Source organism: Notolepis coatsorum (genome assembly GCF_963971535.1).
Source record: "Notolepis coatsorum genome assembly, chromosome: 4".
NCBI lineage: Eukaryota > Metazoa > Chordata > Actinopteri > Aulopiformes > Paralepididae > Notolepis > Notolepis coatsorum.
This window is the reverse complement of record NC_140168.1, coordinates 75383971-75406678: the sequence shown is the minus strand read 5'-3', so window position 1 is coordinate 75406678 and position 22708 is coordinate 75383971. Positions and strand designations below refer to the sequence as shown.

At 43.2% G+C, this 22708-nt stretch overlaps 1 protein-coding gene across 1 annotated transcript in view; it reads left to right on the top strand.

Moving 5' to 3' along the window:
• mrpl24 (mitochondrial ribosomal protein L24) overlaps positions 1–21522 on the top strand; it is a 48591-nt gene extending 27069 nt beyond the window's left edge. The window contains exons 3-6 of the mRNA XM_084313149.1: positions 5342–5437; positions 8053–8156; positions 10448–10578; positions 20272–21522. Of these exons, the coding sequence (XP_084169275.1) occupies positions 5342–5437; positions 8053–8156; positions 10448–10578; positions 20272–20408 (468 nt within the window). The 3' untranslated portion in view covers positions 20409–21522. The remainder of the gene's footprint in view (positions 1–5341; positions 5438–8052; positions 8157–10447; positions 10579–20271) is intronic.
• Positions 21523–22708: the final 1186 nt, after the last annotated feature.

The following is a 22708-nucleotide window of genomic DNA, read 5'->3' as shown; positions in this document are numbered from 1 at the left end:
AAAGTCATTGAAATTCAAATCAACCATTCGCATTGAAAGTTTTGTTCATCCATGATAAAATAATTCTGAATCAAGAAATATAATTTTTTTATCTAAAGTGTAACTAATTGTCGGAAATTGGTTTTCTTTTAACACTTTGGTTGCCTTGGGTTAAATTAATGATATACCATAGATTGCCAGCGCTATTTGTCTATGGAGAAAGTCCCCTTCTTTGCAGGGCTATAACTTTTTAAATTCTATTGCTACATTGCCATTATTAGGGCCCATTCAAAGTCCTATATGTATTGTTCATTGTGTAGCAACGTTAAACTTTTTCATTCACATATTCATAGTAAAGTATGGTCTAATGTATAAGTATGTTTTCATCTCTTTCTGCAGCTTTCTCCAGAACGTGATATATAGCCCCAAATGCATTATATTGATGATGAAATACAGTTTGATGGCAATCAGCGCGATATAAAAAATTCCAACTAGACGTACTTCTAGAAGTTACTACACGTCATCTGATGTTGACCGGATGGGCGAGGGGGCGTTTATAATTCCGTGGGCAGCGTTATACCAATCATCTAATGTGGGTCAAATGTTGATAATAGCAGTTAGTATCTAAGACGGTAACTCTACACGCTAAAACTCACCCCAGTCTCCGCGCGCCGTTGAGCGATCATCGTCGAGTAGAAATTTTATCATTATGGGATATATTTTTACCCGGTCCATCTCCAGCTTGTATAATGGTATACGTCCAAATCATGTTGTTTATCGAGTTATTGCCAATCGATCACAGTGTAGCGTGACGAGCCAGAGTCCCATGAACCATAGCGAGCGCCCGGAAGTACTACGGTCGTCATGACAACCTCTATTCAAGATCCTGTGTGGCGATTGCGCCGATCGGCCACCAGATGGCGCTCCTGAACCGCCAGAGAGCTCAGTGGGTCCTGCTGGTTGATCTCAGGCCAGCGGAGGGGGAATATGAATCCGCTCGCAGATTTTTGAAATATTGATATAAGGACGCTGTACAGCGTCCCCCGGCAACTTTAGCATGGCCAGCAAAGACGTCTAAAGACGTGTCCCGGCAGTCAAAGTGTTAAGCCATAAATATTGGATCAGATTTTTTTTCTTGCATTCTGCGTTCTTTAACGACCGAATTCAGTCAGGACCTCGGTTTTAGCGTCTCATCCGAAGGACGGCACTCGCAGCTGTACGGTGTCCCTATCATCGTAACAGGGGCATTGTTACTGACTAGTCCAGAGGACAGAGTGCCCCCTGCTGGACAACAACACCACTTTCCGACAACGGCCTTGCCTGGGGCTCGAACCGGTGATGAGTCTCTATGGTTCTAGTTCTCAACCAACTCTGTATAGACTCATACAAACATAATCCCTCTCAATGATCACTAAAAACAATGTATAGAATCGTTGCGATCGATGTGAAATCATTGTTGGATCAAAGTAGGATTGATGTCATATAGTCCTTACCTTTACTAGGAGGTATCCCAAAAAGAATATTCCAATTTTCTGATTGCGATTTCCAGTATTGATGTCCATTGGGTCCCTGACATGAAATGGCACAAAATATCCATGAAGTGTGCTGAACACGTTCCAAAGTGCTCGGATGAAGCGATTCACTTGCTTGAGTCCAAATTCTCCACCCGGTCCGATGTATAATGTAACACACAGTGTGAAATAAGGTTTCAAAGGGTGGGCGATACTGCCACCCAGCAGGATTCGGCCGGCATTGCAATATTTGCTTCTCAGAATGAGTCCCAGTGATACACAGAGGTCCGTGAGACTGTATAGAATAAAAAAATCGAATAAAAGAAAATACGATAAACAATCAAAAACCCGACTATACTCGGGTTCTGGCGCTCAACGCATGGCGAGATAACCCGACTATAGTCGTGGTTGGCCGTGAATGATTTTTATTTTTTTTTTATCCACTTTCTCTCCCATTTTCTATATTTTTCTCCCATCCCAATTTCGTGTCATCCAATTCAACCCTCCCCTGTCACGAACGCTGTTTCTTGCCTCCCACAAGCCGGCTGCAATGTGGACTAAAGGCCTCTGCATGCTACAGAAACTTCAAAGCAACTTCAACACAACATCGACAAAGCAACGGTGTTGCAGACACATTACCTTTATGCTTCTGCAAAATCAACGCGCAGCCTATGATGCAACAAAATGTACCCCGGATGTGCGGCTCGAGCGCGCCCAGCCCGCCTGAATACTTTGGGCAGCCGAAGGTGCGCACTCTAGCAATTACAAACGGATTTCCCTTCTCAACCATACATCGTTAGTATAATTAATAATAGCCCTGTTTATGTTTGTTTTCGCTTGTGTTCTTGTAGTTATATCGCCACATCAACCCAGTCCATCCCTATTGTTTCCCCAATCTCCTTCCACAAATTCATCGTCATAATGCTATCCTTGTAGTCTTTAGACCCGCTATTATATAAATGTTGGTACTTTCGGACCTCCTCTGCAATACGTTCCTGCATTTGATTCATTTTAAACAAACAATTAAACAAGTGTAATGAAACAATACACTAGCTATCGAGCTCCTGTCAGAAAGTTTTCTTTTGGTCTCGAGCTCCTGTCAGAAAGTTTTCTTTTGGTCTCGAGCCAGGAACACTAGAAGTGACAGACAGCCCCGCCCCCATTCACTACCAACCAATCACTGCTACGCAATACCAACGCAACGGGTCTTTAGATTAGATTTTGGAGACAGGTACGCAACGCCCAAGCAACACAGTCTACAAGACTGTCTGCAACAAGCGCGTTGAAATCGCGCCGATGTTGTGTTGAAGTTGCTTTGAATTTGCTGTAGCATGCAGAGGCCTTTAGTCATACATAGCACAAGTCCCCTCCGGTACTTGAGGTAACAGCAGTCGCATCTTTTCACCCGCGCAGCTCGATCTCTCAGTGGCGAGGAGTAACGCGTGGGAGGCTCACGCTGCCCCCGACACTTCCTGATTCTACTGCGCAGGCGCACCAACCGACCTGTAGGAGTCGCTGTCCACAACGCCCGATCCCCACCCATCAGTTTCCCACCCCCTAATACGGCCAATGTGTATTAGTATGAACGACCAGCTAAACTGAAAGCAATGTGGAGCGCTGGGCTCGAACAGGCGAGCCCAGCGTCTCCGCATTCGTGGCGAGCGCCTTGCCCACTACGCCACGTAGCCGCCCGGTTGGCCGTGAATGAGTTAACGTGCACCCAGAAAAGTGGCAATCTTTTTTACTTGAACTTGAGGACTGCCTACTTTTTTTTAAAAGTGTACCTTTATACTTTATGCTTATAGCACATAAGCCTGGTCTCTTTTGAAAGATAACATTCTGAAGTTACTAATGCAAAAAAGGAAATGAACCTTTAGTGCTAATGAAATAGAGTAACATAGGGCTGAACTTGAGTTGAACTTGTGTACTCACATTTAAAAAAAAAAAAAATAATAATAATATTAGCTGGAAAACACAGCGAATCCATAGCCTGAAGTCTTATGTAGTACAGGTCCAAATTTTATAAAGATCCGTTCAGAAAGGAGTCTTCTAGAGATCTGGGTAAACCGTGTGCCAAGAAAAAAGCTCTCCATTTCCTCATCCACGGTGATTCATTCAGAATCTTTTTCTCTTCTGGTTTTCGCTCGTCACCTTTCACCTACAGTAGATCCCTTATTCAAGCCGCTAGATGCTTGCAAAGTGCCGTGACCTTCGTCCGTTACGACGGCAGGCACGACGGCCCAGGCCAGGGCCGTTGCATGTTAAGAGGTTTGAAGATATGAACTTAATATATCTTAAATTAATATCACATCATAAATAGATCAATACAGTATCCGTATTAATTAATGTTGCGTTTCTTTTTCAAATGTAAGAGGAAATACCCTAACCCCATCAAAACAGCAGTCAAAGTGTATATTTTCAGCACTGTTTGTTTTATTGTCATTGTTATTGCTAATTTAATGTTATTAGCGAAATATGAGTGTATAAATATCTCTGCGCATCCCGGTGGAAACCTGATCAATTAGACGTGAGGAAATTACACCGTCATTCATGTTTGTAGACCTAAGAGAGAGGAGACCCGGGGCTTTCGATGGACATCGAAATTTCATAAAACTACACTACCCAGCTCACACCAGCGTCTGTCAAACGTGTTTATTCTTTGCGAAAAATTCTGTTTAATGTGACTGATCTAGTGAGCTAGAATCAGAATATTCCACCCATAAATAGCTAATGTCAATTATAAATAACGTAACGGCCATATAAACCGCTTGTTTTGACGGGAGCTAGCTAACGTTAGCTAGTTAGCCAGCTAGCTACTAGTACCGGTGATATGTTGCCAATTGATTTCGGTTGACTAATGTTAGCGAGATTGGCCTACGTCCATTACATATTCATAATCATGAAAGTGTAGTGCCGAAGGATAGGAGTATAAGGCGGGGTGTCGAAAGACGACGCTAAACATGTATTAAACATCAACTCGACGTCAAAATGTATGTTTAATCCAGTAAGAATAGTACTAGGCTATATAACATACATCTGTGCAAGTAGATTACATTAACAAAACGTATTGCCCTTTTGACATGTAGCCTACATATTCATAATCATGAAAGTTTATTTGGAATTCTTTTATCTTTTTTTTTTTTGTATCTGTACTTGGTTTGAAAGTGGTCAGACAGTTCCATCGGTGTGTAATACAAACAGTCTTCACACATTCATAATAACACTTACAGAAAAGCTGTGCGTGTTTGTGCACTGTAATAAAAGACATTTTGTTCAATGGGGATTTTTTTTAAATATATATGCTAAATGAGCTCAGTGGCAATCTTTCACGTCTGGTCAATGTTAGCATGGTGTTATTCACCGTCAAAAATGTACATTTCTTCCGATATTCTCTTATTTCATTACAATTTACTCAAGCCTAGTAACAGACACAATATTTCTGACACTGGGAATACTTTCCCTGAGATCCATAGATGTCCCCAGATACCAAGAACATACAAATGGACCTTGTAGAAGTGGAGCAATTTTCCATTTACTTAGGTATGTACTTTTAGGCGAATTTTCTGAAAATATGGCTCAGGCTTAAGAGGTTAATATCATATAACTTAATATCATATATATATATATAGGGATATAGCCTATGCTGTGCTGTCGGCCACCGATGGCTTAAGCCTAGTCTTTTTCCAGTGACTCCAAATTCATGCCTTAAAGGAACACACCGTCTTCTCCAGGGTCAGACAAGAAGATGGATACCAATTTTCTCTCTGTGCATTCAGTAGAAATCTATCCAGCTGCAAGCTAGTCTCGCTTAGCACAAATTAATGGAAGAGTGTGGTTCCTGTTTTTTCCAGGTGGAGATTCTGGCGGGGAAAGATAAAGGCAAGCAGGGAAAAGTGGTCCAAGTCTTCAGACACAGAAACTGGGTGATCCTGGAAGGACTGAACACAGTAAGAGATTCCAACCCCCCCTCCCCTTGATGAAATTGAGGAAACAAGTCAAGAGTTTTATTTGTCACGGCATACAAGTATACAATGAAATGCGGGGAGTCTTGCCCGCAACGGTTGTGCATAATACAATAATAATATATAATAAGAATCCAATAGAACGACATTGTGCAATAATACAAGTAATCAAAGTAGGGCATATCGGTATATGTACATGAGTTATTTACAGAGGATGGTAGGACATGCTAGGTCCTGTGGTAGTGCAATACACTGTTAGCTACGGATGAGGCACTGGGTCTTTATGTACACTGCTATACAATGCTATATTGTACAATCTCAAGTTATACTATACTATTCTTAAAGTGACATTTAACATTACTGACTATATGTTTATTGCGGTTTAGTGTAGACAGTGGCGCTGCTAGCTCGCCGGCTAGTGACGTCACTGGCGTCCCGGCTGTTGTGGAGGGGGGGGGGGGGGGGGGGGGGGCAACCGCGGGGGGGCGGGACGCTCTCTCGTTGTCGGAACACAGTGTGAGAAGAGCACTTATGCAGGTGAACACCAGGAAGGCTGCTGGCCCAGATGGTATAACAGGACGCATACTTAAGTCCTGTGCCAACCAGCTAGCCCCAGTGTTCACCGCCATATTTAATCAATCCCTGGCGGAGTCAGTGGTCCCTGCCTGTTTCAAGATGTCTACCATCATCCCTGTACCGAAGAAACCCTCCCCAACATGTCCAAATGACTACAGACCGGTGGCACTCACCTCTGTGGTCATGAAATGTTTCGAGAGGCTGGTCAAGGACCACATTTGTGCCTCCCTCCCCAGTGATATGGACCCTATGCAATTTGCATACAGGACAAACAGGTCCACTGACGACGCGGTCTCCCAGGTACTGCACAGCACCCTCTCTCACCTTGACCGTCAGAAGGGGGGCTATGTGAGACTGTTGTTCATTGACTACAGCTCAGCGTTCAACACCATAGTCCCCACCAGACTGGTGGACAAGCTGATCGAGCTGGGTCTGAGCTCCGCCCTGAGCGCCTGGGTACTGGACTTTCTGAGCGAAAGACCCCAGGCGGTCAGGGTGGGGGGTCAGACCTCCAACACCATCACCCTGAGCATCGGGTCCCCCCAGGGCTGTGTTCTGAGCCCCCTGCTGTACTCACTCTACACACACGATTGTGTGGCCAAGTTCAGCTCCAACTCCATAGTGAAGTTCGCAGACGACACGGTGGTGGTGGGGCTGATCTCGGACAACGACGAGAAGGCCTACCGGGAGGAGGTTGAGGTACTGGAACGCTGGTGTCAGGACAACAGCCTGCTCCTGAACATTGGTAAAACCAAGGAGCTGATCGTGGATTATAGGAGAGGACAGCAGGAGACACACACACCACTGAGGATTAACGGGGCTACCGTGGACAGGGTGAGCAGCTTTAAGTACCTGGGGGTCCACATCTCAGAGGATCTGACATGGTCAACACACATAGACACAGTAGTAAAGAAGGCAAAGCAGCGCCTCTACCACCTGAGACAGTTAAGGAAGTTCAGAGTATCGGGGAAGATACTCCAGTCCTTCTACTCAGGAGCTGTAGAGAGCATCTTGACCGGAAACATCACTGCCTGGTATGGAAACAGCACGGCACAGGACAAGAAGGCCCTACAGAGAGTGGTGCGCTCAGCCGAGCGGACCACGGGTATTGCACTACCTCCCCTGCAGGTTCTATACAACAAGAGGTGCAAATCCAGAGCCTGCAGAATAATGAAAGACCCCCACCACCCCAATAACAGCCTGTTCCAGCTGCTGAGGTCAGGCAGACGCCTGCGAACCCCAGCTACTAGGACAGAGAGGCTTAGGCTCAGCTTCTTCCCCCAGGCCATCAGAGCCTTGAACAATGAACATTGAGTGCCACAGAACACTGAACTATCCACACACAAGCACACATGAGCACACACACGACACGCACGCTGTGCAATAGCAGCCACTTTAACACTTAAACATGAGCGGGCACACACTCATGCCGCACTCACCCACACTTATTGCCAAAAGGAAAGGCCACTTTAAATTAGTATAGCAACAGTAACAGTGTATGCACTACCAAAGCTACCTAGCATGTCCTATATGCTCTGTAAATAACTATGTACAGATACCGAGATGTCACACCATGTTACCTGTTACCTGTTATTGCACAATGTTGTTTTTATTGGATTCTATTATATGTTGTACCACTGTATTGCACATCGTTGCGGGCAAGACCACCCGCATTTCATTGTATACTTGTATGCTGTGACAAATAAAACTCTTGACTTGACTTGATTGATCTGATTTTGTGTGGAAGCTTCCTTAGGTGATCCTTGTGTTAAACTTAGTGTGGAAGCCTCCTTAGGGGATCCTTGTGTTAAACTTAGTGTGGAAGCCTCCTTAGGGGATCCTTGTGTTAAACTTAGTGTGGAAGCCTCCTTAGGGGATCCTTGTGTTAAACTTTGTGTGGAATCAATCTTGACCAAAATCTTGAAAAAGTATAGACATTCATGCCATTCTGAAATGTAAAATGTGTAGGAGCCCAGAGGTTTGGACAAGACGGAACTAAAGAGCCTTCTTATTCTCCATGTCAGCATTACAGGTACATTGGCAAAACTGTGGATTATCACGGGACCTACATCGCCAGTGAGGCACCCCTCCTGCTTCGAGACATTGCCCTTATTGATCCCACAGACAGGTAACTGGGTTTTTTCTGCATAGGGAATTCTGAGGCGGCCGCCCTGGTCGGTTCCCAGTCTGCCTTGGTGAAAATATGTCAAGTGTCGGCAAAAAAAATTATAAAAACATTGATTATAATAATTCCACGAGTGTTGCATTGATTTGAATAACACGCAACAGTGATATTAGTCTAGCCTGGCTCTGCAGCTTCATCCGAGTAATCCAGTGCGAACAACATGTTGCCAGGCGGGTTTTGCGCCAAACTCCGCCCCCATAGCGTGACGAACTGCTGCGGCCTAAGTTGTTCCCACCGGTCTCAAAATTAACTGACTGTCCTGTGTTATTCTTTATACAGAGCACATTAGGGCTGGGCGATATGACGATATTGTATAAATATCGGGTACAGTTCATTAACGATACACTTTTTAAACGTATCGTGGATATCGTGATGCCCTCACGTTAGAGGCCGCCGTGGCTGAAATTAGACAAGCGCAGCGCTAAATGTATAATGCTTTCCTCCTCTCGCCTCTCCCTCTCGCAGAAAAACAGTCTCCCTCGTAGAAAAAAAGTCAGTCACACACACACACTTGCCCAAATTACGTCATCTACACGCACATACACGCACGCAGGCGCACACACCTAGCCAGAGGCGGTGGCTCGGTGCCACAAGATGAGTGACCAAGGCGAAAACTAAAGCGAGGACTCTACCGTAGAATTAATTCCAAAAAAGGGTTCTACATCAGTAATGTGGACCTGGTTCGGCTACACGCGAACAGACGTGAGTCAAAGCACCATTCTGTGCAAACTTTGTAAAGCTAAAGTCGGGGCAACGGGAGGAAACACTACCAATATGCCGAAAGCATTAAGTTGCGCGGTAGCCCTACTATAGTACCTCGAGTGTTTTAAAACCACAGCCAAAACAGACGACGCTAACTACATAATTTGCTAGCAGCAGTATCCCTTATGACAAGAAGAGCAAGCGATGGAGGGAGATCACAGATGCTGTAACGTTCCACATAGGAAAGAACATGGTTCCATTGACAACCATGGAAAAGACCGCGGAGCCAACGTTGTCAAAGCCTTGGCTTTGAACAAGTCGACTCGACTCCAGTGTTTTGGGCACAGGCTTCACCTGGCCATTGGTAAGTGGAATAGTTCATATAAATGTATGCAAAAGCATTCGATTACCAGTTATAAACTACTAGTTTGTAGATTTACATAAAAAATATCAGTATTTATATCTAATGTAAATGTGTGGTCCATTTATTTTTAAACTGTCAATTTTTTTTTAATAATAAGTACTATGTACTGTATGCCCTCTCAGTTATATTTGCCCTACAATAAATAGTTACAATATATAATCTAATATATAATCTAAAAAAACGAAACGCTAAAATGCTAAATATATGCAATATATAATCTAATAATCCAATCATCTAAATCTAATATATAATAATAAAAATGCTAAATGCATGAGTCTTTTGTCTTTAATGTTAGCTTGCAAACTCAAATACTGTCTTGGTAAGCCTCATAATGAATTGTTTGGGGAAAAAAGGAAAAACATCGTGATTTGTATCGTCGAAAGGTCAGAAAATATCGTGATATCATATTTAGGCCATATCGCCCAGCCCTAGAGCACATTCAGAAGCCTAAATACGTTTCGCCAAGCTTTTGTTCAATTTAAAATAAAATATAAAACTATAATTGTCTTTGTGTCTTGTTGTAGCCTAAAATGTATTCTAGCCTACATCTAGGTGGGGACCAGGTTAGGTGGGGCTCGAAAATATTTCGAACTACCCAAGTGGGGCCTGAATGAAAAAGTTTGGGAACCACTGGTGTAACCTGAGTATGGTTATGTGGCCACCGCCTCCCCAATGACAGAAAGGGCCACGCACTGCTCCACTGCATCTGTGGTGTCATTTAACTTTCACTGTAATCTGTAATTCTAGGCAAAAGAGCCCCACTTGGTACTGCACTTTGTTTACATAATTAATTTTTTGGTGTGGGTTGAGTTTAGTAACTTATTATATTGTGAATTTCTCCAGACCTCTCTTGGCAGAGCCTGCGGTGTGGCCAGCAGTTGAAACCCCCTATCCCCACTCAACTCCAACCCACACATCAGACCAAAACAAAACATGTAAACAAAGTGCAGTGCCAAGTGGGGCTCTTTTGCCTAGAGGTCACCGTTTTGACGGCCTTACAGAATCTACCTTTAAACTACAAAACCTACAAAACGCCTGCCATCTGGTGTATTTTCCCATAATGGTGTCTGAAGTGATGCCGGCTCTGACGTGCTGATATCCCCTCCAGGAAGCCCACGGAGGTGGACTGGAGATTCACAGAGGAGGGGGAGAAGGTGCGGGTATCTGTCAGGACGGGTCGCATCGTTCCCAAACCAGTGCTCCAGCGTAGAGACGGCATCGTGCCACAGCAGTGGAAAGGTGAGCGCACATGGCGGGAAGGGGTGGGGGGGGGGGGGCAAGATTTGGGTGTAGTTTGAGAATGTGAGGTGATCCTGTTATAGATTAGGATGATGGGATATTATGAATGACTGGTTAACCTACAGAACACAAATTACTTCATATGTACAAATATAGAAATGTCTTGCTGGAAATAATAATAATATTCTATTTGTAGGGGCGCTTTATATTTGTGGAACAAATCTCAAGGCGCTACAGCAGCGGTCGGCAATTAGGTTTGGCCGCGGGCCAATTCTTCCCCAAGCCATTGAATGGCGGGCCAGAACCAAAAACAATGGCTAATTTAATATAATGATAGTGAAAAATGCAGCACCGCGGCGAGTGCATAAGCAACACATGAACAGCAGATCAGTAGGATGGGCATTTGATTTTCATGCAGCACCGCGGCGAGTGCATAAGCAACACATGAACAGCAGATCAGAATGCATGAAAACACGACTCACCATAACTGCCCTGGGCTTGTTTCAGTCCTCCAAAATCCCTGCTAATGTTTGAAACATGTCAAATGTTCACTCGCCGCCCTCAAATTCCAGATTGGCGTTGAATGCAGCTACTTTATCTGCCAACTTGAACACAGTTGTCATCATTGCCTCGTTTGCTATCTTGTCGCCACATATTATGCAGAGAGGATGTCGCAAGAGTCACCTGTTGCGATAAACCCGTATTTTAAGTATGACTCCTGTTTATTAAAAGAAGCTTTATGTGTCTTGGAGGTCGTAGGCTCCTCTTCTGGCTCCTCAGTTGATATTTCCCCTTTGCAAAGAAGCTATCCAAAGACGTTTGTTTTGTTTTTTTTAACACCTTTTTGCTGGTAAAAGACTACACGCGGCCCGGTACCCGAACGCGGAAGTGAAAGTGCGTTAGGGAAAATATACACGCGGCCCGGACTATTGACAAACTATACGAATTTTCCATTGGTTCTCCCAGTCCACGTGACCATTTCTAGCATTTCAATTGGCTATAGTGACAGACCTAGATATGATGAATAGATAGATACAGCTTCTCAAAGACACTCTGGCGTCACAAGTGAATATTTCCCTTGCGTAAAATAAATATCATATTCTCAAAATAAACTGACGGGCCAGAAATTATTGCTGGCAGGCCAATTTCGGCCCGCGGGCCACCTATTGCCGACCCCTGCGCTACAGTGTAGAAGAACATAAAAACAAGTAAAAAGGAAAAAAACTAGTAAAAGAGTAAAAAGAACATGAAATGTGAAGGGCTAAAACTAGTAAAAGAACATAAAATAAGGGCTAAAACTAGTAAAAGAACATAAAATGTGTCGAGCTAAAACTAGATAAAAATGGTGGTCTCAGGTGGTCAGGGAGAGCATTCCATAGACTGGGAGCGGATGAGCAGAAAGCCCGATCTCCCATGGTGCAGAGTTTGGTCCTCGGGCGCTGGAGGAGGTTTCCCTGGCCAGAGCGGAGATGTCGTGAGGAGGAGTGAGGGGTGATAATGAGTTCTTTAAGGTAGAGGGGGGGCGTTTCCGTGGAGGCACTGGTGAGTGAACAGGGAAACTTTATACTCAATCCTGAGTGAGAGAGGGAGCCAGTGAAGGGACTTGAGGACGGGTGGACAGATCACAGGGAATACGTCAGTGATGGGTGGTCTAGTGCCACGGGGGAAGTATAGCATTGGATTTATTCTAAATTTGGTGGATTTAATCCAAAATACAACACTGGAGCACACAGATTAACTCATTGACTGCCATGCTGTTTTCCCATCTTTACTCAATGGCACCAGCATTATTGACCATTTTCGCAATGTTTGCGGACCCATCTTGTGTTCTGTATTATAGCTATGGAGACAATAGTATGGCTCATTTGACAGGCACTATTTATAGTCCAACACTGACAAACCAGTTAATTTCTACATACTTTAGTTTGTGTGCTATTACACGCTAAACACCGCCCCTTTCCAAAATAATCCAGTCTTTTTCTGGATCGCGAGATATTTTTTGAAGCACCACGGCGGGTGTATTATACATCGAATGTACAACTCACCATAATGCAGGCAGCCCTGGGCTTATTATTGTTTCTGCTTCGGTCCTCCAAAATCCATGCTAATGTTTGAAATATGTCAAATGTCCACTCGCATTGAATGCCCACCCATGTCCACCCAACTTGAACACAGTTGCTTGCTTCATTGAACCCATTCTGCAATCGGTTAATAAAGTTTTCAATCAATCAATCAATCAATCAGCCTCGTGTTGCCATGTGAACACGCGAGAGACACCGGTTGCGATAAACCCATATTTTAAATATGACTCCTCGTTTTGTTTGTGTCTTGGAAGTCGTAGTTTCCTCTTCTGGGTCCTGAGTTGGTATTTCCTCTTTGCAAAGAATCTATCCAAAGATGTTTGTTTTGTTTTTACTAAATTTAACTAACGTGGTTTAGTTGAATTAAATTAGCTGGCGCACGCCGTGGGGGATCACTGCACCGGAAAAGAGAAACTATAAGAATTTTCCATTGGTTCTCCGAGTCCACGTGATCATTTCTAGCATTTCAATTGGCTATAGTGACAGACATAAATAGACATTTACATTTCACCTGCTGCTAGGCCTGCTAGCTAATGTAAAGCATGGATAGCATGCTCAGAAGAGTACAGCAACATCAAGAGACTCGCATTGTATGTGCTCACAATGTTTCCTTCCACCTATGTATGCGAGTCGTCTTTTTCATCAATGAATGCGATAAAGACATCTCAGAGGAACCGACTGACGCATAAAAGCCTTGAGAAATGCCTGCGGATTAAAGTGACGTCCATATCACCAGATATCCAGCGAATAGTGACCGACGGGAGATGCCACTTTTCACACTAAACTAAAGTGAATACTAAGCCTGCTATTGCCAAATTGTTTAAAGTTTAATTGCATTGTTTTTGCAATGTTTTTAACACTTTGGGTGCCGGCCAGAAATCCGGAAAATGACTGTGGATTGCCAGCTATATTTAACATGGATAAGTTCCCCTTCTTTGCAGGGCTATAACTTTTTAAATCATATTGCTAGATTGCCATTATTAGGGCCCATTCAAAGTCCTATATGTATTGTTCAGGGTGAAGCAACGTTAAACTTTTTCATTCACATATTCATACTAAAGTATGGTCTAATGTATAAGTATGTTTTCATCTCTTTCTGCAGCTTTCTCCAGAACGTGATCTATAGCCCCAAATGCATTATATTGATGATGCAATACAGTTTGCTGGCAATCGGCGCGATATAAAAAATTCCAACTAGACGTACTTCTAGAAGTTACTACACGTCATCTGATGTTGACCGGATGGGCGAGGGGACGTTTATAATTCCGTGGGCAGCGTTATACCAATCATCTAATGTGGGTCAAATGTTGATCATAGCAGTTAGAATCGAAGACGGTAATACTACACGCTAAAACTCACCCCAGTCTCCTCGCGCCGTTGGGCGATCAGCGTAGAGTAGAAATTTTACCATTATGGGATGTCGATTTACCCGGTCCATTTCCAGGTTGTATAATGGTATATACGTCCAAATCATGTTTATCGAGTTATTGGCAATGGATCGCTATGTATTGTGACAAGCCAGAGTGCCGGGAGCCAAACCGAGTGGCCGGAAGTATTATGGGTGAACAGCACAACCTCCACAGCACTTCCTGTTTGGCGATTGCGCCGATCGGCCACCAGATGGCGCTCCTGAACCGCCAGAGAGCTCAGTGGGTCCTCCTGGTGGATCTCAGGCCAGCGGAGGGGAAATATGAATCCGATCACAGATTTTTGAAATATTGATATCAAAGACGCTGTAACGCGTCTTCGGCAACTTGAGCATGACCGGGAAGGACGCTGGAAAGCGTCTTCTGGCACTCAAAGTGTTAATTGCATTACTGTTTAATGCAAAATTGTATTTTTCATTTAATTCAAATACCTATAGCGCCGTCATTTCAGGAGCTTCTTCAAGCACACTTTTTCTTTAAAGTTAATTGCATTGTTTTTGCATTGTTTTTAATTGCATTACTGTTCACATGCATGTGTGGTGCCGTCAGTCATGACTCATGAGTAAAGATAAAGCTTGAATGACTTACTGAACATGGTGTTTTTATTTCATGGACTCGCGTTTCCCATTTCAGCACCAGCGCTGTCCACCTCACTTTGAGCAAGCCTATATACACGGTGCACTCACCTGTTATTCACTCTCAACATGGATAAAACATAAAGTATGCATATAATAAAAAGAATATATATATAATATTAATATAATATAATAATAATAAAAAAAATGATTAAAATAAAATAAATATCATATTCTCAAAATAAACTGACGGGCCAGAAATGATTGCTGGCGGGCCAATTTCGGCCCGCGGGCCGCCTATTGCCGATCCCTGCACTAGATAGATCGAGGTTTAGATATTTAGATATATATAGATATATAATAGTATAGTAATATAATATATAATATAATAGAGAGAGAGAGATACAGAGATATAGACAGAGAGAGACATTTATAATAATTATTATTATTATTAAATAGAATAGTTTTCTATAGGCTTGCCGTGGTAGTCAGTGATACTGGTGTCATTCTGTGTTCAGGCATTCACTGAGTAAATTAATTGCCTATTGCCCCTTTAACAACTTATAGGCTTGGTAAGTTTCAGTTTCACTTCTAGAGAGGATTTAACTTCACACGACTGAATACTAGAGAATAGATGACATGTCACAACAATGGCAGAGAATTATTTGGATTTAAACACAGTAGCAGTTCAACTGGAGAGGAGCTCAGATGATCTGTCCGGAAAAGTATGCTATTGCTTTTTTTTTCTCCATCAGCTGTGAGAGAATGTCCGCACGCAGGAGAAAGTTGGCGTGTGTGTTCGTGACACACACAGAAACACAGTCCTGTGGATATTATTGCAAGAGATAATTCATACATATTATGAAAAGCCAATCTGTTGTTTAGAATTTGGATGGGGGGTAGGCTCTGATACCTCTCCCCTCTGCGGGGTCTAACACCTTTTCACAGCGCACACGCCGTTCTTGTGTGTGTGCGCGTGTGTGTATGTGCGTTTCTTGACGCAATGTAGTTCTCTGGCAAACGGAGATAATTACAATCATACCATCTAGCAAGAATTAAACATATTTACAAGTCATATTAAGTTTAGCAAGTAAGGAGACATATAACATCTCAAAGCACTCTAAAATGTAATTTTTCTATTTAAACCGATTTCTGAAAAGAGGTACTTTTTGAGCATTTGGGAGAAATTATAAATCCTTTTGTTAAGGCGGCTGGGTGGCGCAGCGGACATTGCGCTCGTCACCAACGCAAGAGACACCGGGTTCGAATCCGGCTGTTGGCGTTGCCTTCGGCTTGGGCCGGCCATCATACTGGCTCAATTGGCAGAGTCAGCGGGTGGAAGTCGATGGGTGGTAATCTGGATGTTGTGGACAGCGACTCCTACAGGTCGTTGGGGGACGCCTGCACAGCAGAGACAGGAAATGGCGGGGGTAGTGTGAGCCTCCCACACGTTACACCTCGCCAATGAGAGTCCGTGCTGGCAGGTGAAAAGATGTGACAGGCTGCCTCCTCGTGTACCGGAGGGCACACGTGATGCAAGGCTTTTATCCTCCCTACAACCGACCAGTGGGGGGCATATGCGAGCAACGTTCAAGACAGGGGAGGGGAGAATTGGAAACACGAAATTGGGATGGGAGAAAAATAGAAAATAAGGAGAAAAAGTGGATCAACATTTTTTTTAAATCCTTTTGTTATCCGCTGACGGGTTCAAACAGACTTAAACAAAAGTAAAAAAAAAAAAAACATAATAACCATATGAGATATGACGTCTTATATGCATATGCCCAAATCGTTCGGGGTTGCTCGCCTGAAACTCCAAATATTTTCAAATCAAAGGTATATACCATATATATTATGTTTCTTCACAAAATCATCAAGGGGGGGCGGGTCGTTTTACTTCGAAACTGCGATCATTACCAAAAGCATGTTTTAGGTTCGGTAAAAGACTACGCTGTGATCGGTACAAAAGCATGTTTTAGGTTTGGTAAAATAGACATAGAATAGACCTTACCTTAGCCAGAAGGTACTCCAAAAAGAATAATCCCAGTGATCCCATCGCGATCGCAATTACTCGTGTATATTGGGCATGGCTATCATACGGGAAACAATAGGTTTGCTCTGTCCTGATTCCCTCTGAGGGAGAGGAGTTCCTGCAGACACTCCCCACACTAAAGTGGCCCCACAGTAAACTATCCCAGTTCAAAAGGTAGGCGATACTGCCATTCGATCGTCATTGCAATTTTAACGTAGGCAGCGGTGCAAGGGAGATACAGGGAGGTCCGTGCGAGTGTTTAGAATGGGGATCAAAGGAAAACTATAGTTTCAACACGTCTTGACTCTGATGAAGACCCTGCATCGAACATTAGGTATAAATAAAGTTTATTGCCTTTAATCTGTGTGCTCCAGTGTTGTACTTGGACTAAATCTCTGAAGTCTCTCCCTGATTCAACATTGCCCTCGTTTCTGAGAGCACCGGACAGGCCACCATCTCCTCTTGAGTAGGGTTGGTTGGTGGGAGCATGTGTAACTTCTCTCTCTGTTTGGTCTGTGTTTTAATTATTTCCCTTATCTCTCTGTGATGTATGTATTATCTGTTTTTTTTTTTTTTTTTTATAAATCTTTTATCTAAAGAAAATCCCCTTTCCTTGTTACCCTTCAAGAGCGCATTTTGTCCTCTCAGCAGGCCGTCATTATTCCTGCCTGGATAAATAGAAATGGAATTTTTCAAAACAAAGCGCTCTGAGTCGTAGATGAAGGAAGAAGTTCCACGCGCTCCAACCAGTGTTGAGTCCCAGACTTCAGAGATTTAGTCTGAGTAGAACACTGCCGGTTATACTCTGACGAAGACACAACCTGTGTCTATCTCAGCTTAAAACAAAGTTTATTGCATTACATCTGTGTGCTCCAGTGTTCTACTGTGGACAAAATGTCTGAGGTCTCTCCCTGACATTTCCATAAACATGCCTGTAACCCCTTAACAGTTCTTCAGCAAATCAACCAGTGCCACAAGCAGGTGAAACTGAAAGACAAGACACTGTGAAACACCCTGCCCAACACAGGTCTTGTTTTTCTAGCAGAGTTTCCGTGGCTAAAGTACAACAAGGACACAATTCAAGAACACTGTAGTATGTATGTAAGCGGTCTGATGCAGCACTGGTCAGACGGAAGGAACAGCGAGAGAGTATTACGTCTCTACGGTTATATGATGCAACGGATGCAATTCACCAAGTTTATGTCGTTTTGAGAAAAGGGCGAACATCTGAAAACTCAAGATAACTCAAGATAGTGTTGTGTCGTTGGGGGCGACAGTGGGAGGTCGAGCAGTCGTCTGGCAATCCAGAGGTTCCTGGTTCGATTCCCGCTCCTCCCGGGCAGCGTGTCGAAGTGTCCTTGAGCAAGACACTTAACCCCTAATTGCTCCTGATGAGTAGGTTGGCACCTTGCATGGTTGCCTCTGCCGTCGGTGTGTGAATGTGTGAGTGAATGGGTCAAATGTCAGAAACCATTTTGCACACATTAATTCAGTTTGACAGTTATTGAGAGTACATTCATTTGAATATGGCCACTACTACTGTTGTCGGGGACATTGAATCCTTGTGTTGTGTTAATTACAGCTTGTGTTGTGTTAATTACAGCTCAATGAAATTATAAAGTAGCAGTCCATATTGGACATGGCTATTCTTTCATTTACTTTAATGCTGTAATTAACACAACAAGGATTCAATGTCCCCAATGACATCACTGGTGGCCATATTCAAACTAATTTACTTTCAATAACTGTCAAACTAAATTAATGTGTGAAAAATGGTTTAGAGCTGTGTGAGATTATGTGCAAAATAAATTAGCATTGTTTTTTCGTGAAGTGCCCCTTTAATACTAAACACTGCACAGACTGGTGCAGTGTGCTACTACAATATATACCATGTACTATTATTATTATTATGTTCTATTCTATTATTATTGCTATTTCTATTATCTTTCCTGCCTGTACCTCCCCACCCCCTCCCCCATGCTGCTATGACACCTGAGTTTCCACAAGGGGATTAATAAAGGAACACTTGACTTGGCTTGACTTGAATAAAGTGTCTCAGGAGGGAACCTGGATCCTGGAACACAGTGTGACCTAGAAAGTATCTGTGGTGTCCTCTCCCTGCCACAAACACAATATAAAGAAGCATATTCTAAGGTTAATGTTGGCCAAAGGGTATTCCTTGAGTTGAAATAATTCCATGTAGTAATATATCATTTTCAACAATTTTTCTTCGCAAAATTTTAATTTGAAATTCCGTATTGGCTTTTTTTTTTATATGCAATTTTAGTATGGATTTTGGAACCGTTCAGGAACCGGCATGGATTTGAACTATCAAATTTGATTGGAAAAAAAAGTCAAACAATATCCAACCCAAATTTAAAGCAAATATTCAAAACCTAGTAACAGGCCTTCAGGTGACGTAAAATCTGCTGCGATTTAGCCAAATTTAACCAGTAGATCTGAAAATAACGCTATTCTAACCTTCTGTATTATATGTAGAGACTATTTGATTAACAATGCAGAGATGAATATATTAATCACAGTCAAGGTGCTATGCTCAGTATCCTTTATTTTCTTTAATGTTTTCACGTGCGTAAGAGGGCAGGGCCGTGTATCCTGCGTTCCTTTGGCATGTACTTTGTGCACGTCCTCAGAAATTAACGATACATGTCCGAAAGATGCAATGAAGCATGTCACCAGTGGGGGCAGTGTGGATGTGACGGGCTAAACGCCTAAAACTCAATATGAAAAACACAGGTCGGAGACCTTTTTCTGCCATGATCTCAACATAACCTCCTCGAGTGTTGCCGTGTTTGATGTTTATGTTGCTACATCGTACGCATGGTTAAAAGCAAGTATAGACCACTGCACCGCGTTACATGGAGCTCCTGGGAGAGCGCGGGGGGGTAAAATGAATTAATGTTGATGAGAGCCTTGACGTAAGTGGTTGTAGCTACGGCTGTGGGGGTGCTGGAGACATGGTCCAACATACTTTTTATACGCCTTTTTTTATAAGTCTCCTGAACACGAAGAGACCAATCCCAAGTCGATCTGCACTTTCTCGGCCGAGCTATAGTCACTTTTTCCGCACCTACTCCCCAACCGGCGCATGCGCAGATTGCCCAGGGAGTGTGTCTGGACAATCCAGAGAGACTCCAGTCCCTGGGCAATCTGCGCATGCAGAGTTTATCTTGGCCTACAACCACTTACGTCAAGGCTCTCATCAACATTCATTCATTGTATTCTCCCATGCGCTCTCCCATGAGCTGAGAATACCGGAAGTGTTGCGGTGGTCTATACCGAGAACCATAGTGTTGTCAGCATAAGAAAGCGGAGCAAAGCAGATGCTTTTGTAGCAGAGGTTAAATGGATAGTTCTGGAACCCTAGCCCTATTTCTTACTTACCAATGATGGTGTTGATCGGTAGAGCACTTTCTCAGCACAGTCCATGCTGTTCCTCACACCAGCTCTGACTAGTTAGCCACAAACCAATGCAAAGTCGGTAGTGCTGAGCTCCTGTCTTTTTCGAGTGACATTTGCTTTTTTGAGTGACTGGCTTTTTGTTCCTGCCACCCCAGATGGTCCCAAAGACACCAGTCCTGAAGACACCCTGGAGAAGACCTTTGTGCCCTCTCTGAAGACCCTGGAGGAGGAGGTCATGGAGAAACTGGCCATCCAGGAGACCAGAAGACCCCAGAAGTCCTACTGGTATTGAGCAGAGGCATCGGGGGCTGGAGGCCACGCATCAACGAGGATGGAAGTCATGTCATATCCCGTCTTAACCTCTTTCCCCCCTATCTCTACAGATAGGAGGGAGTTCTGGAGATACTCCGTTAACATGGGACTCTTAGGGGGACGGAGATGTTAGGAGATGGTTAATGAAGTAGGCAGGAAGGGTCCCTTAAACGGTCTTGCAGGTAAACCAAGTTTGCGAGGAAATCCTGACTATAAAAAAAACTCTGAGAAACGTGTGAAAAAGTCTTATTCATTTTGTTAACTCATGACTCATCCTCTACAACACTTCCCATAAAGTATGATCAATGTTCAGATAATCCCATTTTCCCACTACAACCATGTACAACTTAATTTGCATTGCATCTCAACAACAAGAGTGAAGGCTATCGTTACTCTCAAATTTGGCGTAATTTTTTATTGAAGTTCAGAATTTCTTTACACCCAAGTCCTGCTGCCCAATGATGTTGATCCGTAGTCTCTGCACAATCCATGCTGTTCTGACTTCATACTGGATACCCATCACTCAAGTAACGGGGCAACACTTCAGTCTGTATATGCCCTGACATGAACGCTGAAACCTGCTCCACACCCAAAGCAAAGAAGTTAGTTTGAAAGTATTTTTTTGTAGTTGCCCCTTTTAACTTGAGGAAAATGTGTTATGGCTAACTTAGGATGAGCTGAGTATAAATGCTGACTGCATTAATATAGCTCTTTTATCCAAAGCGCTTTACAACTTCTGCCACATACTGTATCCTCCTGAGCCACTGCTGAGTATGAAGCACAGCGTGGATTATTGACCCTTTGACCCTTGAACTTCATCCATGAGTAGGAAATAGAGCCACGACTCCACCATTCTTAACTTACCCTCTAATATTCAAATAAAGTCCCTCCTAAACATCCTGTTTCATCTTCATACGTCATCAAACCATGGAAGTTCAACCCCACTGTGAGTAATATTTCCTGGGCTCTTTTCATAGATATGCAACCTGTATGCTTCTGTTTGACAAACGAAAATATTTCTTAATGTACTATTTATCATGGGATCAGAGTTGGCATTTTTATTGTTTGTTTCATGTTATAAATACATTTGACAAGTAAAACCGACTGCTTTCATGATTCTTTCCTGTAGACCCCTTTTCCCCTCAACATCATAACTTCGCTTCGGAATCCAAAACTGCACGTCTTTCGAGTTCCTTGAAGTCCTTACAAAACATGAAATAGGTTTGTGATTTAGTGGTGTCTCTGTGGTTCTCATCCTCTGCTGCAGTGAGCATTTCAGCCTGGTCAGGATCGTTGGTGTTTAAATAACCTTGCTTTCCCTGGCCTTCTGCTACTTGGCTGACTACTCTGAAAAGATCGGCGTATGGAGATACAATATTTCCCCCCAAAACTGGGTGAGGATGGTTATTGGCTGTCACTCAGCTAGGTGATGATGGTGATTGGCCATCACTCAGCTAGGTGATGCTGATGATTGGCTATCACTCAGCTAGGTGATGGTGGTGATTGTTTGGCTATCACTCAGCTAGGTGATGATGGTGATTGTTTGGCTATCACTCAGCTAGGTGATGATGGTGATTGTTTGGCTATCACTCAGCTAGGTGATGATGGTGATTGTCTACCACTCGCAAACAAATGTGCATATTCATACCTTACCACTCACAATGCATGTCCTACAACTTTCATATTGTAGGAGCGAGCTAGATGTCAGGATGACAGAGGAGAGAGGTACTAGCTAGATATCAGGATGACATGAAGAGGTACTAGCTAGATATCGGGATGACATGAAGAGGTTATAGCTAGATATCAGGATGACATGAAGAGGTACTAGCTAGATATCAGGATGACATGAAGAGGTTATAGCTAGATATCAGGATGACATGAAGAGGTACTAGCTAGATATCAGGATGACATGAAGAGGTACTAGCTAGATATCAGGATGACATGAAGAGGTTATAGCTTGATATCAGGATGACATGAAGAGGTACTAGCTAGATATCAGGATGACAGAGGAAGAGGTTATAGCCAGGAAAATGAAGAACGTTGAAGGGAACTGAAGGAACCCCTACCAAAGCAAGGAAACTTGAATGAAGTGTCTCAGTAGGAAAATAAATCTACTGTAGCTAGCATACTTTCATGTGACTGCCCCACATGGGTTGTAGCAGAATGACTTGTAATAATTGTGTTTTGCCAAAAGTTTTATTGAATTATTGAAAAACTTGGGCGTCATAGCAACATGGGGGAGGGGAGGTACAGGTATGGGCATGGTAATAGTAGAAAGAA